The following is a 22189-nucleotide window of genomic DNA, read 5'->3' on the forward strand; positions in this document are numbered from 1 at the left end:
TATAAACATATTCCTTTAGCCATATGTTTTCACATTTTATACTAAAAGATTAAGGTGTTGAGTGAGGTATTTGACCCTGTTTCCCATTTAAGTAGTAAGTTTTAGTATTATACTAAAACAGGGAATTGTTGCCTGTAGTAAATAAAAATTCCATCCAACTTACAGACTGAAATAACAAAAGGCAAGATGAAAAATTAAGACAGTTGTAATGATCCTTAGTTTCTGTTCATCTTTGATTGTAGTTGTTCGACGATAAAATCGTCCTTAAATATTCTATCTGTCACTTTGATGACTTTGACAACTAATGTATACAGGGTGGCCCGTAAGTCCCTACCTATCCATATATCTTATGTATCCAGTGTATCTGTGTGCTGTCCCTCATTCTCGCTGCATAATATATACCCATGTACTTGTCACAATACGCTCTTCAAGTGTAAATGGGCTTACATCGGCCATATTTCTCTGAAAAAAAGAAACAAATTTATAATACATGCGTAATTGAATATAACATAATAACATATGGATGGGTAGGGACTTACGGGCCACCCTGTAGATGCTAACACTAACCCTGATCTACGGCTTAGATACATCGAGGGCGTGTTTGAACTATGGAATCATGGCCTTCTCTCTTTACTCTCACCTTTAAATATTCTTAATTACGTATACCACAACATTCAATTAATTTTTAGCCTTTTGAATGACAATAGGAGAATAGATTTTTCTGACTTTAATGATCTGTAGTGACTACAATGTACAGTTTACCTTCTTTCAAAAACCAGTTTAAAACCTCTTTTTATTATTCTCATCTAAAAACTTCTAAGACAAGTACAGTTATTGGAAAATTGAAAAACATCGATCGAAACTGTAATTAAAAATCTACATACTTTGTACTAAATTCACATCTTTTGAACAGCAAATGCCCGTTTTTTACATCGAACAAATTTTCAGTGACTATAATGCGTAAAAAATTAGCATAGTACCTTCAATACGAAAAAACATAGATATACCAAGAAGAAAAAAAGACAATTTAAAAAAAATACCACAAATATATTATTTTTATAGTTTGTCTAGTAGACGAAATTATTTCCAAAAATAAAACTAGGATCAGCAAATTTGAACTGTCGATTAACGATATAGAACGGCCAGACCCAACTCTCAAAATTTAAGTAAACTATTTTGCAATGCAATAAATCTGTCTTGAAAAGTCATGTTTGGAGTCTAAAAATGAACATTTTGCCTTGAGTGTTGTTTGCCAACTTACATGCAACATCTTACATCGGTCGTACACTGGCGAAACTGGAGAACTGTTTGTACAAAGACAGGGAAGCATATTGACTCTCTTTATAAGCTACAACATGAGAGAAATGTGGTTAAAGATAAGATCATGTTTTAATTAATCATGGATAACTAGCTTCTGGCACAAATCCACCATTCTTTGTACCAATTGTTATCAAAGCTATCAAGTCCACTGAGAGAAAATCTAAAAAACTCTTTTTGTTGAGTAACTACGACCATACTTGAGCAAGGACAGAGGGCGGCACCTATAATTCTTTACTTCTGGTATGTCAATCTGTAATTTGGATAGAACTGTTAGTTGCTACAGGTAGCAGTTTATTGTTTCAACAATAAGCTTTACTATATAGCATGTCAAACGTATGCCACAGATTCTATTAGAATTTAATATTCAAAACAACTGAAACTTTGTACCGTCATCTATGGTTTGTATTTTAGTAGAACTCTCCTGAACGGGTGGTAAAGTGAAACGTAAGATACCTAATCAAAGAAGAAAAATAACACATTAGGTGTATTAAGTTCGTTCATTGTCAGTATTGGAATAACAATGTATATTCGATAATGCATCGTTATGTATTTGTGATCTAAGTTGTGCTAATAATACGATCAGTATAGAACAGTTTTGTAAGTCTTCTCTCAGCAAAGTTTTGTGTATAAAGTCGAATTTGTGTGGAGATCATACGTTACGCTAACGATCCTATTTTCTCTATAAAGTAATTCTATGTTTAAAATAAAAGCATACTTCAGAGTAAACGTTTTGTGAAATTGCGATTCAATCTAGAATAAGAAAGGAAGTGACTTTCATTTTGAAATATATGATGCAAAATTGACTTTTGCTTTAATAGACTGAAACAAGTATAAGCCTAGGTCACGAATATTGTCGTAAAAAACATTAAACCGTAATTACTTAGGTACATTCTGTACATAAATTTAACTTTCTTAAACAAATCCACGTGATTCTTTGAAGTGAAGTTCGTACTTGTGGCTTAAACTACGACAAAGTAAAACTTGATATACTTACTTTCTATACAATAAATGAAAAACAAATAATATAATTAATTTCAATACAACCTTGCATAAAGCTGGACATGATACACAAATAGTGTGTAATATTAGGGCTTAGGCTTAGTTTATGAAGTAGTAATGTAATTTGAGTTAGTAAGTAAAGATAGTACTATCTAATTAGCGATATTCTGGTTTATTTGTAAGTGATGTAGGAGACGGTTGATGGAAAAATTTCCATTCACTGTTAATTATTTTTCATCTTTTACATAAGTTGAAGTTGTCCATGCTTCGGTTCTGAAAACTGTGAGTATATTTTCCTTTTTTGATGAGGTTACTGATGCTGCCTGTATTCGAGATTTGTTTCTCTTGCTGAAATGCCAAACCTCAAGACTAAGAGCTAGTAAAGCAATCACCAGGCCAACCAGTGTTATGATGAAAACACCTCCAAGATCATAGACTGTGAGGCTGTCAGAATTGTCCAAGGCATCACAAATCCGTCGTTTAGTGGAATTCCAATATTTTGAGATCCGATCTTCGAAGAATCGCTGACGTTGAAGCTGCATCACTCTATTAAAAATCCACGTTGCTTTGTTGAAAGCGTTCATAAGTTTATTTCTGAATGTACATGTAACAGATCATAAAATTGATGAGGAAGGCAAAGCTTCCTACTGATTAATCTGACCAACAAATGTTATTTTCCTACGGTGAACTTAAAGATACAACGGTTATAAAAACAACCACTGCTTATTGCATACTTATGTACCAGTGCATTATGAACCATAGGTATCAGGTTTACTTAAATGTAGAAGTAACAGTGGTAAAAAATACAAATAATCTCGATATGTAGTATTTTTTAGAACATTAAGTGTTATCGATTTAAAACAACATCTTTTGTATTTAATGTTTCTTATTTTGATATACTAAATTTCAAAGAAAACACCACAGTTTTGAGTTTGCTTCTATCAGAGTGCATTGGAAATTTTTTCTAAGATTTCTAGTATAAGACATGGATAAGGAAATCACTTCCGTCAATCAAGGAACAGATCCTACATATATAAGAATTATATTTTATAACCTGTAGTTTCCACTTCTGAATTTTGATTAATTAAATAATATAAATAATGTCGAATATTTTCTTACTTTTCATTTAATTCTTCGAGAAGAGTTGAGCCTTTGGTCACAGCGATTCCATAGGGGTGTTCAGCAAAAGGTTCTCCAATCATTGTAAGGTCACAATCTTCGTTAACCAAATAGCGAACTTTCGGAGAATCAGTGAGAAGGGCAAAGTGGCCATTTGTATTTTTTTTAACTCTTTGTACGCCTTCTTGCACTTTGCTTACTGGTTGTGACCTCTCAATGATTTTGAGAATATTCTTATATTGTTCTTTGATTGGATAATCCCATACTCTAAATTTACCATTTTCTCGCCCAGAATTGAGAGTTATATTCTTCCAGGCGCTAAAAAAAATAAACCAACAGTTATATTAGATAATGAGCATTATCAATTAACAGCAATATGAATTTAAATATAAATGGTACCTTGGTATACTTCTACAATTTTCGTACAGTTTTTTAATACGCTATGTCTATTTTGATAATGGTACTAACATGTAACAATACATATTATTATTAATGTAATTAATATTATTGAACCATTTCTCTGCTTTAGATAGATATATGTTCCCTTGTAGATCACTGGCACAGGAGTTTTGTATCACAATGAAGATGGGATATTTCTCTTCAAATGTCCCAAACTTTACCAATTTAAAGTGTCATACAGTTAAATGAAATATTTAAACATATGTTTTTGTTTATTATTGTCTGTATAAAAAATAAGCCTTTTACAGTAAAAGGTTTTTATCTAAATATATAGAATCAAAGGGTTCAATGTAAATTACCTTACACAGTTATGAGTGAATGCTCTTTTCTATGTATCTGTAACAATGTTTTCGAACAAAAATGCTTAAAATTTGTGTATATTATTTCTTCACATTACAAGTTACAAGTATATCATTCATGAGAAACTATACCAGGGTATTAGAAAAAATTAATTCGACAAAACTATGATGAGATAAAACATTTTGTAAATGATAATCACCCAATGTATCAATAAATATTCTTCGCTACTTCACTAAATATACTGGAGAATGTTATATATTTTTTCTGATTCAGATGATATTTCTTTTGCCAAATTATGTAAAAATCTTTTTCTATCATTTAATTTCATTGGAACAATTTGAAGGAAAGAATAGATTTGTTACTCCAATAAGATGTTTATTTTCTTTGAAGCTATTCCTTAATACGTATCACATTCTTACAGTCTATTAGGTTACACTAAGTTCTTGCAAAATATCAAGAAAAAATAAAGATAAAATAAATTTAATTATTTAAAAATAGTAAAGTAAATGAAATTAGAGGTTTCGTTTGTTTGAATTTTGCGCAAAGTTACACGAGGGCTATCTGTGCTAGCCGCCCCTAATTTAGTCGAGGAGAGCCCAATTCCAAGGCTACTCTTTTACCAATGAATAGTAGGATTGATCGTAACTTTATAACTTCCCCACGACTGAATGAGCGAGCATGTTTGGGGTGACGGGAATTTAAATCTGTGACCCTCAGATTATGAGTCGAGCGCCCTAACCATCTGGCCATGTCGGGCCATTGCAGACTGAAACATATCAGTCATCTCCATGGTTTCGAGGCTTACGCCAGATCATTGGACTTCCAAAAGGCAAATACTTTTTTACCTTTAGTTTATATGTCTTGTTGACCACGTTTTATTCCAAAATACACATGACCCCCGCTAGTATAGCGGTAACTCTAGGGATTTACAACGCTAAAATCAGCGGTTCGACTCCCCTCGGTGGGCTCAGCAGAAAGCGCGATATGATTTTGCTATAAGAAAAATACGAATATTTTATGTTTGTTTTTTTACAACAAATATAACAGAATACATTTGGGTCATTTACACAACCTCTTATTGCCATAAATAATACTGAAAAGAAAAAAATGTCAAAGCTCACGCACAAAAAAATACTATCTAGAAATGATAAGTCATGCTGCCTTTTAACCGCTTATATACTTGTGTTGTGTTTCTCGTGGGTTCTAGAACAATCGATAAGACTCTCACGTCGTGATTGATCTAGAAAAATATATATGTAAAAGAACATATGACATTTTGTGAGAAATCTATACATGATGAAAAAATTGATATAATTTTTGAATTCAGCATACAGGAATTACTGTAGAACATGTAAAAATGTCAAAAGAATAAAACCATCGTAGGCCTGTGGTCATAAGAACTAGTATTCTGAGAAGACAATTATGACGTTGGTAAAAACTTTTTATCTTAAAAACAAAATTTTATAATTGGCTGAAGCTTTCTGATAAGCTAATAACAAATGGTTGTTTATTTCATATTTCAATCTGTTAAGGAAAGAAAAAACATAAAATTTTGTTGAAGCACCTTCTGCAGAAGATAAGTTGCATCAGTTTTATACTGTGTTGCTGCCTAGAGGATAAACCTATAATCCAAAGCAAATAACATAGGTTGTGAAAAACACATTTAAGGAAAAGAACAAATTAGTTTAAAGAAATATGTAATTCAGTTTAACGTTAACAAATGAATTTAAGATTACAAAACAGCTTAATCAAACTATCAAATTATCATCATACTTTTAAAGGATTAAGCTTTTGTTTCTTAACCCCTAGTAGAGATTAAGCTCTCCATATGCAGGGAATGTAAACTTTATTCTGGGTGATACTAAAGGTTTCTTCACGAATATAACGAGCTGTGTTAACTAAGCCTAAAATATCTTTAACTTTGTACTCGTTGTTTTGATTTCCATTGAACTCTCTTGTATATTTATCCTATTTTCACCAACCCTGTTGGAGCTACTCCAATGTGCTGAAGTGTCTTCGTAAGGTAGTTTGTGAGGCGAATTGCCAGCTTTCGAAATCTGTTGTTTTCAGTTGTTTCTTTTACATTTCTTAGGACTAAAAGAACTTTAACAACAACTTTGTTATGAAAGTTTTTCAAGTCTCATTAATCATTCATTGTGTTAAGTTGTTGTTTATCTATATATGCTATTTAAAATACCTTTCACATTGGTCCTCAAATTGAACATTTAGAATAGTTGCGACTAACCGTTAAAATAGGTTGCAAATAATGTTTGAAGAGTCATCGTTTATTAGAGTAGTTATATCGATCCAAAATTTTGTTTAAACATTTAAAAGCAAGACTCAAAAAAATCACGAAAAGTTTCTATGCCATGCGTGGCATTTGTTTCGAAGGCTTCACAAGGGCAGCAGGACAGCCTGCATGTGTATCATTCGCCTTGCAGTTCTAGTCAATAGGGCAGTAGCTGGGAAGAAGGGGGGGATTGAAATGGTTGTGAAATTTGTAATAAAAATTAAATAAGTAAGAAGTTTCTAAATGCTGCTGGTCATGATGGTCAGAAGTAGGGAAGATGTAAGCATTTATTCACGAACAAACAAAGATAATGCAGACACAAAACTCTTTATAGTTAAGATGAATCATTCCCTAAACCAATGAAATTAGTGTGTTGAACATAGACATAGCACACAAATGAAATGCTTTTAGGATACCTATCTTCTTAGTTGTTATTGTGTGCTGAAGGACAAGGAATAAAAAATCACTAGCGTATCAATAATGAAGTGCTGGCGCTACAACCGCTTTTGTAAATATTTCCTAAATATACACGCCATGTGCCCAACTTTTAATATTGCTGAGTTTCTTGTTTGGGTGTTCTTTCTTTTTTATACATTTACCAAATTATCCTTTCTGGAGAAACTCATAAATTTACTGTAAAAGTTGATGTAATCCCATTGTTTACTATTGTCCAGATAAAAAATCCAGTAATACAGTTTTAGAAACTTTATAGGACGGTAACAAAACCCGTAGAAGCTACCTTCTCTGTGAAGCTATAACTTATTATGAGTACAAGTGTAAACAATATGAAATTGATGGAAAATGCATCTATTTTTATATATATCTTCATGACAAAACTAGAAAACAAATCTTAGTAACATCTTTATTTTATTTTTGACTGGATTATGTTGATTACACGTTTTAAAATTAAACTTTAGTACAGCCTTTCCGTTATTATCTAAATTATTTTATTAAATGTATTAAGAAAAGTAAAAAAATGACTCCTTCTTGCATGAAATTGACGCTGATTTCGTAACTGAAGTATCTGTAAAAATAGAAGTTTCGTTTTAAATACTTTCGATAAGGTTGTAACAATTGGTTATCAAATGATGTCATGATTACTAGCTCAAATCTTGTTGTTAATTAATTATTAATATTTTATTACTAGATGCCGGCACATACTATATTATTTATATCCAACACGTCGAATATTTTTAGATAAGCATGAAAAGGACTAATTATGTGGTGGTAGTAGCTGAGATTGGAATCTGGGATTTCTAAATAACGAGACTGATGTGCTATTTACTCTTCTGTGGCAAGTATTCCCTAAGAGAAGATTTCCAAGAGGGACATCCAGGTTTTATGGATTCTTCCTCTAGGTTGTTTAAGTAGTTAGTCAGTTAGGTAGATGTAGAAGCTTTCTGTTATCTGTCTCATGTATATTTAATATCTCATTATTTTTGTATTATTCTATTTATCGCATAGTTTTTCTTGACATGATGGATTACTCTAGAAACATTAGAACTGCAGAGTGATGTGTATTCTAAGTTCTAACATTTTTCAGTTTTGTGTTCAAATTCTCAACTGATTTAATTTTGAAAATTATGTTTTTGCTCTTCCTTATGGTTTCCTTTCAGTAGTTTGGTGTGTACTAACATCGCTGTTGTAGCTTATGAATATGATTCTAAACTTATGCTGTTTACCTATCTTCTATATATTTCCAGAGAGAAATTTAACATAGGATAATATTACTGCGTGTATTTAATTTCTACTTGATTATTCCTGATGTTTATCTTAATTATTTTCTTCTCTATCGAGTTTCTCGGAGATCATCTGTCAGTGAGGGTTGTAATGTTTTTCCTCCTTCGTCTTGGCGTCCCCTGGATTATAAATCTTGTTTTTTGTCGTAACTAGGCAGTCTATGATGACCCTGTCTACACTGTTGGGGTGGTCTGATTTATAGTCGATGTACTTGACAGTAAATGTGTGTTTTTAGTAAACTACCATCACTGAAATGGTCCTTCTTAGGACTTCCCTGAAGATAGCAGCAGATCAGCAGTCAAAACTCAGGATTTAAACCAACAGGTAATTAGTTTCTAGTAATAAAAACTTTATTAGTGACTAATTACTAATTATGTTCGGCATGGTCAGGTGATTATGGCACTCGACTCGTAATCTGAGAGTCGCTGGTTCGAACCCCGTCACACCAAACATGATCGCCTTTTCAACCATGGAGGCGTTATAATGTGACGGTCAATCTCACTATTCGTTGGTAAAAGAGTAGCCCAAGAGTGAGCAGTAAGTGGTAATGTGTAGCTGCCTTCCCTCTAGTCTTACACTGCTAAATTGGGGGCGGCTAGCACAGATAGCCCTCATGTAGGTTTGCGTGAAATTCAAAACAAACCAAACCAATTACTAATTAGGTTCAGGTGATTTATTCATCAGATGATGTTCAACACTTAATGACAACCAAAAACAGGATTTTATAAGAACACTTCATTAGAATGCTAAGGAATACAAAGGCATCCTTGGTAGCAAATCGCAGTGCATATAATGCTCTAAGTTTGGTATCAATACTTGCGGCGGGAAAAGCACAGACAGCCCAAGCTATAGCTTTGTGCTTAACAATAAATAAGAGTAAATTACGTTTAGAGAAAGATAATTTTTAGTTTCACTTAGGTTAACAATGTTCCTTCAAAATAGAACGGAAAATTTTAATGAGCTCTACAAATATGCAACTCCGTATTATCATTTCTCTCTCTCTTTCTCTGTACTTTTACTAACTTGAAAATAATGTGCGAATGAATATTAAAATAATTTAATCTATAGATTAATAAAGACTTCATCCGCGTGTAACATTGCAAACTGGGATATTGTTTGTCCAAAATAATACGGTCACGAAATTTTCAATAAAATTGTTTTTAGTTGTGCCCATTATAATGCTGTATATGTAATCATGTACACAATCATGGAAGTGGCTTGATCAACAAAGTTCCACGATGAAGTTGTTTAATCAATAGAGTATCGATAAAGATCCGGACATAGCCATCTTTCTTTTCCAAAATGGATCTAATTTTAAGCAGTAAGCTGATATCTGTTGTATTAATAAAGTAACATACTGTTCACTTTTTTACACTTCAACAAAGAGCAAATCAAATGTAATGCTTTTATTTTTATAACACTTGATAATTCTGAGTTAACTCAGTGAAATCTCATGTAACGTATGGACTTTTCCTTTAATATTCTTTTATATATATATACATATATCCATTCTATTAGCTGCTGTCGATTTTTTAATGTTTTTTTATTTTCTGCTTCAATACAAACTCATTGAATAACTACATATATCTTCTAGTGTCTAAAGAACATATGAAACGTATCTAAAAACAATTTAAATTTAATTTGTGACGTAATACTGAAGTGCGGCCCGGCATGGCCAAGCGTGTTAAGGCGTTCGACTCCTAATCTGGGGGTCGCGGGTTCGAGTCCCGGTCGCACCAAACATGCTCACCCTGTCAGCCGTAGGGGCGTTATATGTGACGGTAAATCCCACTATTCGTTGGTAAAAGAGTAGCCCAAGAGTTGGCGGTTGGTGGTGATGACTAGCTGCCTTCTGTCTAGTCTTACACTGCTAAATTAGGGACGGCTAGCGCAGATAGCCCTTGAGTAGCTTTGCGCGAAGTTCAAAACAAACAAACAAACAATACTAAAGTGCACCTAACTATCATTAGTTTAAGTTATTTTTTATTCCATTTTTACAAGCAACTCACCATGGTCGTACGTTTTACTGCGTATAGGCGCAAGTGATGACAGTTATCAGTTGCTATTCAGTACTAACACTTTGTCTAGATTAAGTCGTCATCTTTGATAATCTTTTCTTACCGGATTAATAAGCAGTATACCTTTGGTTAGATAAGAATAATGTTATGGATCAAAACTCGATGTAACATTGAACGAATGGTTAATGCTTACTGATAGAGTTCCTCCTCGGCTTCGGCCATGTTTATAAAGTACTGTTTAGAACTGGAACTTTCGATGACCGTAAAGTTGAAGTCCACGCGCTGAGCCATCTCTTCTAACGAACGCACGTAACTCTGCATTCTTTCAACTGTTAGCAAAGCTGCAAGGTTTGCCGTAAAAGTTGCTAATATAAGGACCACAAACAACCAGTAACCAGCCACCAGGACGCGCCCTGAGAGAGATTTAGGAACTTCTCCGCCACCTTCAAAGAAGAATGTGTTCAAAATGTATATTATTTATAAATGTGCTCAGTCATCTATACGAAGTATGTACATAATTTCCAAAGGTGAATTATCTAGAAAAAGAAAGTAGAACGAACAGAAATTATATTTAAAACATGGTAGTTCTTCTGAACCAGGACTGTCTTTGGGAAAGCGGTAAGTTTATGGATTAACAAAGTTATAATCAGGGATTCGATGCCCCTCTGTGTGACTTTGCTATAGGAGACACACACACCAGAACTATCTGAAAATAAACTAAACGTGCTTCAGAAGAAAGCTTAACTTACTTCTTTATCATTTCTTTTAGTGAAACAACTTCAAGCAAAATAAGTTTACTTTTTGGAAGGGTCCACAAACAGCTACATGACTGAAAAAAAACTATTTTAGTCTACAATACAATTCCGGCTCTAATTAAGAGATACGCCGAATAATTTACGTTGTTTAAAGAAAGTAGATCTTGTATCCAAAGTTTAAGTAGCAAACGTACGATGGCGAGCATAAATGAAATCGATGTTAGTAAGTGAAAGATGTGTGATAACTTTTAGCCATGGTATAATAAGTTATTTGAACCAGTTGTGACAATGTCCTAACATGTAATATGCAGAAGGTTTATCTTTCAATCATAAATGACCTGTAATAAAACGAACGATCTACACATCAGACGATGTTGCGCATATTTTAGCATATTATATAAACGTAAAATGAAACAACACTGGAGAAGACTATGTTTATTATCTTGAAAAAGAATAATTAGAAGGTTAGTTTCGGTAAAGAATGTTCAAAAGAACACTGCAGAAAACTGTTTACTACCTTGGAAAACAAGAGTAATAAAGTTAGTTTCTGTAAAGAGTGTTCGAAAACAATACTGGAGAAGACTGTGTTTATTACCTTGAAAAATAAGAATTATAATGTTAGTTTCGGTAAAGAATGCCCAAGAACAGCATTAAACGTTGTGTCTACTTGTCCTATATGATAAAAATCCTTTTATAGGTCTTAGTTGACAAATTAGTGGTTAATGTATGATGTAAAGTTAACACAATATTTCTATGCAAACAAGTTCTGGTAATTTGTAAAAGGACTCATCGGCACTAGACAGAACAGATATATGGTGTGGTTGATGTTTTATCATACACTTTTCTTTCAGTGTTTCAGTGAGAAGTGCCAATAATTCATAAATAAACTCACAAGTTGGCCAAATTCTGTGCTAGAGTTTTTATGGTGATTGCTACATTTCTTTTAATTGCATGGAACTGGTGAGCACTGTTATGTAAATTGGCGCCATGTGCACTAAGAATATCCTGTAGAAGGCAAACATACATTTAGATCCCAGGAGTTGCCAAAAAATTACAGAAAATATTTACACTTGGCAACCTTAAAGCTTCGTTAGTACATTCTTACCTTCTTTAGAGTAGACCCTTTTTGTGGGGAATATGTAACGCAAAAAGAGAAGATAAGCACTTACAAATTCACAGCGAGAAAATCAGTTAGTGAACTTATTTTAATGAATAGCTAGCCTTGTCACAGCTACACGTAAAGGGCTGTTTTCGTATGAATCATGCTATTAGTAGACCATTTATGTCTAAATTAAAATTATTTCGTACCTTGTGGAGTAAAACTCGTGAGAACAAACCAAAAACTTTCTTTTAAGTTGAACTCTCTGCAGGATTGCGAATAACTTTGTCTGTTGTTTCTGTTACTATAAGGACTATAGCGATCTAAGATCCATAGACATAGTCCTGTTGCTACGATGCCACCAAGTACTCCCCACCAAACCTGTACAAATACAAAGTTATAAAATACTAGAAGAGAATAAGATTAAATCGTTGGAACGTGGAACGTTTTTGTACAAACTGAAAATAACTTTGAAAAACTGATAAATTTGTCCATCTGTGTAAAACGAATCCTCAAATGACTTAAAAATGATCTTATCTTAATAAATCACATGATTTATATATAAATATTTTTCTGCTTATTATTCTACAGCTGAGAAAATTAGATCTTAAAAATACTTAATACTGAAACAGCACTAATAGTTTTAAAACCTCAATCTTCACACAAAAACAGCAGTAATAGATATACCTCCGGGTTCAAAACCAAGCTTCATATTATAACAATACTAATAGATATACCTCTGGTTTTAAAACCAGGCTTCATACTGAAACAGCACCAATAGATATTCCTCTGGCTTAGACCCAAGCTTCATACCAAAACAGCACTAATAGATATACTTCTGGTTTTACAACCAAGCTTCATATCAAAACAGCACTAATAGATTTTCATCTGGTTTTAAAACCTTAAGCTTCATGATGAAACAGCACTGATAGATATACTTTTGGTTTTACAACCAAGCTTCTTACTGAAACAGCACCAATAGATATACCTCTGGTTTCAAAACTTCCATGAATTTGAAAAGAGATTTTTGTTTCTCAGGTTTTCTGCCTAAAATGCCGATTCCTGTCTGGTCAAAATACGGTGTGACGAAATCAATCACTTCTGCTCGCTCAGCTGTCATCGAAAGTGCTGCTAGAATCATGTCCGTTTCCTGTAATGTGAGTATTCAAGTCATGTAGATTCATGTGAAGGAGACGAAACAATGCTAATGCTAGCAACCTTCTTCTATATATTGGTTTTATATATACCGTATGGCTCAATAATAGCTTCCACCAGTTGAGATTGGAAAATGTTTTTTCCAGTTTTTTAACTCAATTTCCCCATATGGTTTGTTTTTGAGTTAATATTGGCTCATTCTTAATACCCCATAACTAATAATAGGTGGGTAAACAATGATCTATAGGCAAATGTTTCGACCGTTAATAAAACTTTTGTTTGCCTACCTATTATTATACTAACATAATGTGCTCTTTCTAAAGTACCTCATTACTATTTCCAGTTTGTCCATGAAAACACAAATGAGTAAATCTAATTTCGAGATCACTTAGATATATAGATATGATAACATAAAATCGCTCAGCGATTACAAGAAAAGTATTTTACCAAATCTACGGAGTAGTTTTCAGTTATCTTCAGGTTAAAAGCTCATGTTTTAATTTATTAAACAGTTTTTAATGTGTGTTTTCTATTCGTACTATTTTTTTCTTATAACGACGTTACAAAATTCCGTACCATTTAAATGAACTACATAAAAAGTTGATAATTTCAAACATCTTTAACGTAAATTACTTACAGTAAATAATGTCTATCGTTCTATAAGAAATAAATAAAATGTTTTCAGTACATTTCAAATTATGCCTACTCAATTTTTGTACTTCAAAGAAATGCATGTGAAATTTGCAATTTTTATGGCCAGATATCAAAAGAATTATGCTCTGCCTTTCAGCCGTGGGGGCTTTATAAAGTGACAGTCAATCCCATTATTCGTTGGTGATAGAGTAGCTCAAGAATTGGTGATGGGTAGTGATGACTAGCTGCCTTCCCTCTAGCCTTACACTGCTAATTTTGGGACGGCTAGCGCAGATAGCTCTCTTGTAGTTTTATGCGAAATTCAAAAATCAAACAAACAAACAAAAGAATTATATACTATTTTTGGTTTACTGAAATGTAAAACAATAGAAGAAAATTAATTTTTTAAAACTACAAATCTTTTATATCAAATTGACAAACGCAACAAGAAAAGGCAACTATCATACATTAAACAAATTAAAAGCTGTATATTAACGGGTTGATATAGTTTTATTGAAATAATATTAACAATGGTAACTATAACGAAGCAGTTTTCTAAACAGGGACATATTGGTTACTTTGAATGTTCTAATCATGTTAAACTGTATTGAAAATAAAACTATCCTCGCACTTTTTATGGCATTATTTATTGTAATTAATGCGACAACTTCATTTTATACTTTTGCAAAGCTAGAAATCTCACCGCTCGAGCTAGTTGACCAACCAGTCCATTCCAACGTCCATCTACTTCTATAATTCCGTAATAACCGTCTTCCGGTATCACTAGCTCGTAGTCAAAGTCTAATAGTCTTTGAAGTTCTTTCAAAATTTCTATACAAAATCCTGTATATCCTTCTTCAGTTTTAATTATAAATGGTGGGTCCTACCAGCAAACATCGAGAAAATATTTTCAGCGATAAATATATTCTAAATGAAATCATGAGTACCAAACGCATGAAGTGTGAGTATATGAGATATTATCAAAACAAAACAAAATTAAGTTAAAAATATTAATATTTTACTTGAAAACCACCTATTTAGAATTTAATATTAGTGAGTTGTTAACTTCATATTATTTATAGTAAAAGAGAGATACGTGAATATGTTTTTATTAAACACATTAATGAATTAATTACGTTAAATTAAATTCTTGAAAAATAAAAATACATTTTTATACTCTAAACTATACAATGTTACCTTTTAATAAAAGAGAACAGTGGTATAAACTCAGAAATTAATTGTGGCTCTTTTAATGGAAATTCCAAACAATGTATACTGGTTACAAAATCAAAACAGACTCTTGTAATACATCTGAAAATCACTTAGATGCCTATTTAACGAAAAAAACTTAAAACAAACTGAAACTTTTAAAAGCTAAAATGTTTATCAAGCATACAGTAACTGGTAACGTTATTACGACTCCCCCCTCAATACATACGCAGAGTTGAAGAACACTCCATTTATTTTCGTATACAAAGTGGACTGACCATGCGATACTCCAAGTAAATAATGAAATTGTATCATAAACAGTCTGTAAAACTATATGTAAGAGTTGAGACATCTTCAACTTTCAAAGGAGCATGATAATCAGTATTCATGTAATAGGATCATGATTATATAAATGACTTTTTAAATCACTCTCTCTAAAAACACCAACCATTGCAGTTTAGCAATTAAGTATTGTGTTTGATGATAGAAAGAACGACATTCTTCAGTAGTTGGTGATATGAGAGTTGGTAACAATTTAAAATAATTATTGTTTCAGATTCGAACAGGGAAAAGTAGCTTTACTAGTACTCAGGGGACAAATGGGGCGTTTTATTAGTAGTATTTCTGCTTTTTGAAATAATAAAAATAACTATTTTTCCGAACAATGTTATACAGGGAAAATTGGCAAAGATGGTGAATTGGCGTGTGGAACGTTCTTAAAGAAGTGATTCATTTGTTGCCAATCATAGCACAACTGATGAGTTCGATCATAAAAACAAAATTCTATAAATAAAGTTTTGTTACATTATAGATATGTCAAACATTTTCAAAGTTAAAATATCGCTGCAGTGATTGTAACTACGATTAAAATATTTAGGAACAACAGATATGAAATACTTTTGCAACATTTACAATCTAATATTCTGTAATTTCTCGTAAAATATCCCGCCATAAAGATTCTAACCACACATACACACATATATACATGCACACTGCACAGAGTAAAAAGTTAACGCCTTAATTGGGGGAAAAAAAAAAGTTTCACGTGCACTTACCTCAATAATTCCAACCCTAATTTTCTTGCGGAAAGCATTCCTCATTTTCCTATTGCTTGCTTTTAAACCTCCGGTAGAGGACCAACTAGCCACCTATATACCATTTTATTTTATTAATTACTTTGTCCTAAATGTTTAACACCAAAAATAAAATAATGATTATTGCTATTTACATTTCAATAAGTAAATTTACATCTTCAAACACTTCTGGCTGATGTTTTAATAATGAATCCAAATATCTGCCCAATATTAAAAACAAAAAGGAAACATTTCCGGATGAAACAAAATTCGTTACGAAAATTATGACAGAAATCACTTTTTAGAGTATTATTCTGCATACAGAGTATTGTATACTGTAATTAAAGGATATGTTTGTTTATTACAGTTTCCTATTAAATTAATAATTAGTTTACCTTTTCTTGGAAGGTTGAATTCAAAATCAAAATGTCAGCGTCTAGGTTCAGCTTCATTTCGAAATTTTCCAGAAGCAATGGATATTTATTTATTGCTATTACCTGCAGTGTGTTTGTTAACAAACAATAATTAGTTCGAAAGTAACAAACGCTTCAAAATAAATTATATTTGTACACATATACATAAATTACGAATAATTATTATATAATTATGCTTATGCACGATAAAAGACAGTGAAAAGCTGTACATATCTTTAAAATCGTATGATTTATTTTACTTTAAAATAAACAAAATAAAAAAATACAGGAAAACGAATAATTATTTTGTAAACACGTGTATTTCGTAGAATTCGAATTTCCTAGAAGTTTAAAATATAAGATTATATCTACAACGTTGGAATTTTACATAATTTTTAAATCAAGGAAACTTAACAAAATAGAAAATGTAATTAGCGAGTGCATAATCTCAACGCGTGGACTCTTATGTATTATTTAATTCTATTAAATAAACTATTTTTGAATTATTCAATTTCGAAATTCTCTGTCAATGTAAAAAAAAAAACGTCGGTGGGCTTATTTAATTCTTTATAACAGAAGTTTAGTTGTTTAAAGATTTGGTTCGCGTTAAATATTAAACAACCAGAATTACAAGGAGTTAAACGTTAAAATAATAGCACAATAAACATTTCACTAAAAACGTGACTCACCCTATAAATACTAAGTATTAAGTGACAACTTATTAATGTTATTTCGGTGTATAATCCTTTTAAGGCTGAGTACTGTTTTCAATCAGTTATCTATCATATAATTATTTTATCGTTTCGCTCCACCCAGATGTATGAATATATATTAGTGCCGTTTTAATTTATTAACTTAAGTGTCTTATTAATACGTACAACACGCGAAACGTTTTCGACTAGAAATTTTAATCTGCATTATTTCTCTTTTACAAATTTCACCCGATGATCAAATCGGATGTTCACTTATTAGGATAAACCAATAATTCAACACACACACACACACACACACACACACATATATTGCCCTGTACCGCTAATTAAGATATTATATCCAAGATCTTTTTCTTACCTGTTCCAAAGCAGAGTTTAATTTATTATACGGAGTTGAAGTCGGTAGAGTTAAGAATTTAATCATTGCGTTCAAAACAGTTTCAAAATATGTCTCTATAACCTATGATAGCAGTGAAAAGAGAATCCCAGTAATTATAGTAATAACAATATCATTAGTAATATAACATAGATATGAATGATTAACTATGTAGTTATTTTTATCAACGTGAACTTTGTTCAATTCATTATCAAATAAATTCGAAAGACGATGCAACAATTTTCTTATGATACCATATCTATAATAACAAACGGTTCAAACTTACAGCATATTTAATATTTAATATTTGTATGGGATTCGTGAAGTTACTTTTAAATGAAGTTAACCTTCATTCTCATAATTACCTTTCACTATTTACATTTTTAGTTACAAAAAGTAATTTTATATGGTATTAGTCACAATATTCTCAACAGCGTGTATGTGTAACTGCAGTCAAAATATAAATAAAAACATCGTAGGGGGAAAAAGTGCTGCAGACTTAATAAACATAAAATCAAATAGTAACTCAAACAAAAACACTACTAGAATCTTTTTTACAATAACTGTTAAACAACTACAACAATAAAAACACTGATACAATATTCTTAAAATTACCTTCACAGTGCAATCAGTTCGAGTGGCGTAACAGTTACATTGGTCAGGAGTTGAAGACAATTTACAGACCATTTCTATTTTAGGCCGAATTAGGCCCATCTTTGGCATTTCGGATACCAATAAAGGAAAAGTGAGATCCTAAGAAAACAAAACGATATCTATTGAAAAAAGGTTACGAGATTCTGCTGTCTCTGACCAAATGGTTTGGCTATTAAACATGAATCTATAAATTACTAGAAAATAAAATATAATTTTTGTGTAAAATGTATAATCCAATGACTATATAAAATAATTATTTTCATCATATTATTTTAGTTGGTAATTTATAGTGTAGCATGGATTCCAAAGTGGAACATAAGTTACCGTACATAGAATAAATATCTTCTCAAGCCTTTCTTTAATTGAAAGGTTATATCCAAAACAAAAGTTTGCAGATAAACTAGTTAATGTTTCTATTGTAATTCATCAACGTCCATGATTATCTCTCTGTCGAAAAATTAGTTTGAACTTTTTAAAGCTATATCTTAAAAAAACGCGAAAATTATTTTTCATAAACCTAGTAAACAAAGTAAAAAACAAAACAAAAACTTTTAACAGTGTCGCGTATAATGACTGCGTGTGGCATCCGAACATATTTGTTCGTTTTCATAAAGGCTTAAGTATTATTCGCATCGAGCGTTATACATATTGTACATTTTAATATATTTCAAAATCTCGAGAAATTATTTTCATAGAAAGAAATTAACGAAAATGATACATCTTTTAAACCATGTTATTTATCTTTGTAAAATGTTGATATGTATTTTGTAATAATAAATCGTTATAGTTTAAGAGATGTATCATTGTTTTGCAACAAATAAATGATTTTGGTTTAGAAGATCTCTCACGTTTATTAATTAAATCTCACAAGATATATGAGCAAATCAATTAAATCAGTGGTTTGTTTATTGGTACGTTTGTTGAATTTCGAGCAGAGCTACTCCTGGTCTACATGTATTAGTCATTTTTGATTTTTAAATTAATAGACCCGAGGGCCAACTAGTCAACACCACCCATCGCCAATTGTTGGAATACTCCAATCGAATAGTAGATTAACTATCACATTATACCGACCTTACAGTTAAAAAGGGAAATAAACTCAGAGAAGGGTTTCGAATATGCGACTAGCAAATTCCTTATCGAATGCTTTAACCGCCAAGCCATTCTAGTATGTTCATTAGACCTGTGGTTGGATGTAGCCGTTGTAGTTCATACATGTATTTATCCGTAATAAATGTGCTCAAATGTGAAAAAACAAAAAAACTTCTTAGGTTATCTATTGAAACCGGATTAAACAACTGAGGTTAGTATTATAAGTTGTAAATGTTCATGTTCCTAGGTTTCGTAGAATGGGAGTTCATTCTATGGAAGCAGAAGAAATATAAAGCGATAAAATGCCTTTATCATATTATATAAAATTAACTTCAATACCTATACAGTGCTAAATTAGGGACGGCTAGTGCAGATAGCCCTCGTGTAGCTTTGTGCAAAATTCAAAAAACAAACAAACATATACAATGTTAAAATCCGGTATTTAATTCCCCGCGATGGACAGAGTGTAGATAATCCATTGTTCAGCTTTGGGCTAATTCAAACAAGGTAACAGTTTTAACCTTTTAGTTATTCTTAGATAAATGATAAGTTACTGTCAACGTATGTTCAATATGCTGATCAAAACGTTTCGCATTTATGTACTATCTAGGTATTGTCTGCTTGTAGTTTAACACAAAACTACACAATGGACTATTTGTGCTCTGCCCACCAAGGGTATCGAAACCCGGTTTCTAGCATTATAAGTCCATAGACATACCACTGTGCCACTGATGAGCTTTCTTTGGAAAATAGATATTGTTTCTCTACGATATTAACCGAATCACGATTCTGAAGTCATGAAAACATATTTTACGACTTAAACCATTTGGTTGCTCATGTTTCATTATTTTTATTAACATTATCTTTATTAATTTACACGCACTAATCAGTCATCAAACACAACGTACAAGTAGATTAACTTTTCTTTCTCTTGTTCATCATTTTCCCATATAAATTTATGTATTCATTGTATCATCGGATTCATTCAGTAGTGTACTTTATTTCTTTCAAATATGTTCTGATGTTTAATGAAAATAAAGTATAGAGAACAAAGTTTTACAGTTGTCTTGATCTTGCAAAAAAAGTGATCAGGGTGTTGTTATTAATTTAAAGCAAAATTTTACAAAAATATATAGTTGTGATAGCTCTTAATTCAATGTTGCCTTGGGATTCAACTTCAAGGCTGCCTTGGGATTCATAATTAGTACATGACTAATCAAACAGGAAGTTTCTGGCGAGCTTTTAATATACATCTCCACATACACTTACCACGTGGCTTTGATAAGATATAATAAACAGAACTTATGATTTGAACTAGTTTATTTAAGTCAAGCGAAATACAGTATTTTATGTCTTTCTCTATTTCAGTACCGGAAATTTGGTGAATTTCTCTTTTTTCATGTCAGAAAGTATTAGGAGCGTCAGTATTGAATGAGTAAATAATTTATATTGATGCTTTTTACACAGCCATAACCATCACTGACCATCATTATGACTGCTATATTTTTCTCTTTGTAAAGTAGCTTGAAACACACATATTAAGTAAATATTTCGTGGGAATGAAGAAAGATTCTTCGTCCACATTTGATATTTTTAGAATCTACGGAATCACTTCTAAGATCTAACTCACTCTGTTCTTCATCCATATTTTACTGAATCCCAATAAGCTGGCTATTCTATTATAAGGTTCATAATACTAGAAACATTCTGTTGTACGTTCGGTTCATTTTATTTAGTATTATAGGACACTGATTTTGTTGTTGTTGTTGTTGAAGGCAATCTATTCATGATATTTTTCTTGCTTAATTATAAACAGTGAAACCTTTGTTAATTTGAAAAGAAAGACATCGTTTCGTTTAATGTTGTTGTTTGTTATTAAGCACTAAGCTACACAAAAGGCTATCCGCACTCTGCTCACCACGTGTATCGAAACCCAGTTTCTAGTAGTACCAGTCTGCAGACAAACTGCTGTGCCGCTGGAGGTTCTACTTTAATGTGCGCATTACTTCATGACGCGTTTTCTGGTGTGGGAATTGCAATGGGTTTGGCATGATCCAGTCGTTAGCGTTCTCGCGCTATTAATCCGAGGATGCTCGGTTCGCAGCCTTCTCCATTCAGATTTCGTTCTTGTGTATATATACTCTTGGTCAAATTTCTGAAACAAACAGTTAAATGTGTGAAAATTATGGACACGTCTCTCTTATTAGCACTACAAAGCTTATCATCCCACCATACCTTTAGAAATAGTTGTACCTGATTAAATAAATGTCTTGCATCATGGTCCGATAGTTATAAAAGCCTGAATTTTTTTAAAGAAACACAGTAGCAAATGGTGAATTTGTTCTAGATCGATTTATTTTTATTATTATTACTACTATTTAACAGTTCTCCCAGTGTCTCAGTAGCGAGTCTGACGGCTTATAACGCTGGAAGTTGAGTTTCGATATCCGCAGTTGGCAAAACACAGATAGTCCATTGTGTACCTTTGTACTTAATAACAAACAAAGGAAAAATAACTATTGAAAATGTTTTAACGAATATGTTTACTGTAACTACGGTACATTAAGTAAAAACAAAATCAGTTTTTCAATTCCAAACATTCAAATTCACTACCAGACTGGAATGATTTCCAAAAATTGTTCCAAAAAACATTAATGGATATATGTTCTCACAAATTTACCTGCGTAACAGCAATCCACCTGGAGTCCCCTGTCATGAGCCGCCCTTTAGCCCCTGTAATAAATTAGGCAATGTATTGCGTAAGGTTTTGTT

At 32.1% G+C, this 22189-nt stretch overlaps 1 protein-coding gene and 1 long non-coding RNA gene across 2 annotated transcripts; one reads left to right on the top strand and one right to left on the bottom strand.

Moving 5' to 3' along the window:
- Nucleotides 1–777: 777 nt before the first annotated feature.
- Nucleotides 778–22145, bottom strand: LOC143252699 (ionotropic receptor 25a-like). The gene is made up of 11 exons (XM_076505255.1): nucleotides 22098–22145; nucleotides 18287–18424; nucleotides 17654–17755; nucleotides 16565–16666; nucleotides 16152–16244; nucleotides 14591–14770; nucleotides 13088–13249; nucleotides 12309–12480; nucleotides 10439–10688; nucleotides 3439–3756; nucleotides 778–2865 (listed from the first exon to the last, which is right to left on the bottom strand). The coding sequence occupies exons 1-11, from the start codon at nucleotides 22131–22133 to the stop codon at nucleotides 2547–2549; spliced, it is 1872 nt and encodes a 623-aa protein (XP_076361370.1). The 5' UTR covers nucleotides 22134–22145; the 3' UTR covers nucleotides 778–2546.
- LOC143252702 (uncharacterized) lies at nucleotides 1283–4434 on the top strand. Its single transcript, XR_013029112.1, has 2 exons — nucleotides 1283–1560; nucleotides 2629–4434. It is a non-coding gene; the product is annotated as an uncharacterized LOC143252702 (long non-coding RNA).
- Nucleotides 22146–22189: the final 44 nt, after the last annotated feature.

Source organism: Tachypleus tridentatus, chromosome 6 (genome assembly GCF_004210375.1).
Source record: "Tachypleus tridentatus isolate NWPU-2018 chromosome 6, ASM421037v1, whole genome shotgun sequence".
NCBI classification, from domain to species: domain Eukaryota; kingdom Metazoa; phylum Arthropoda; class Merostomata; order Xiphosura; family Limulidae; genus Tachypleus; species Tachypleus tridentatus.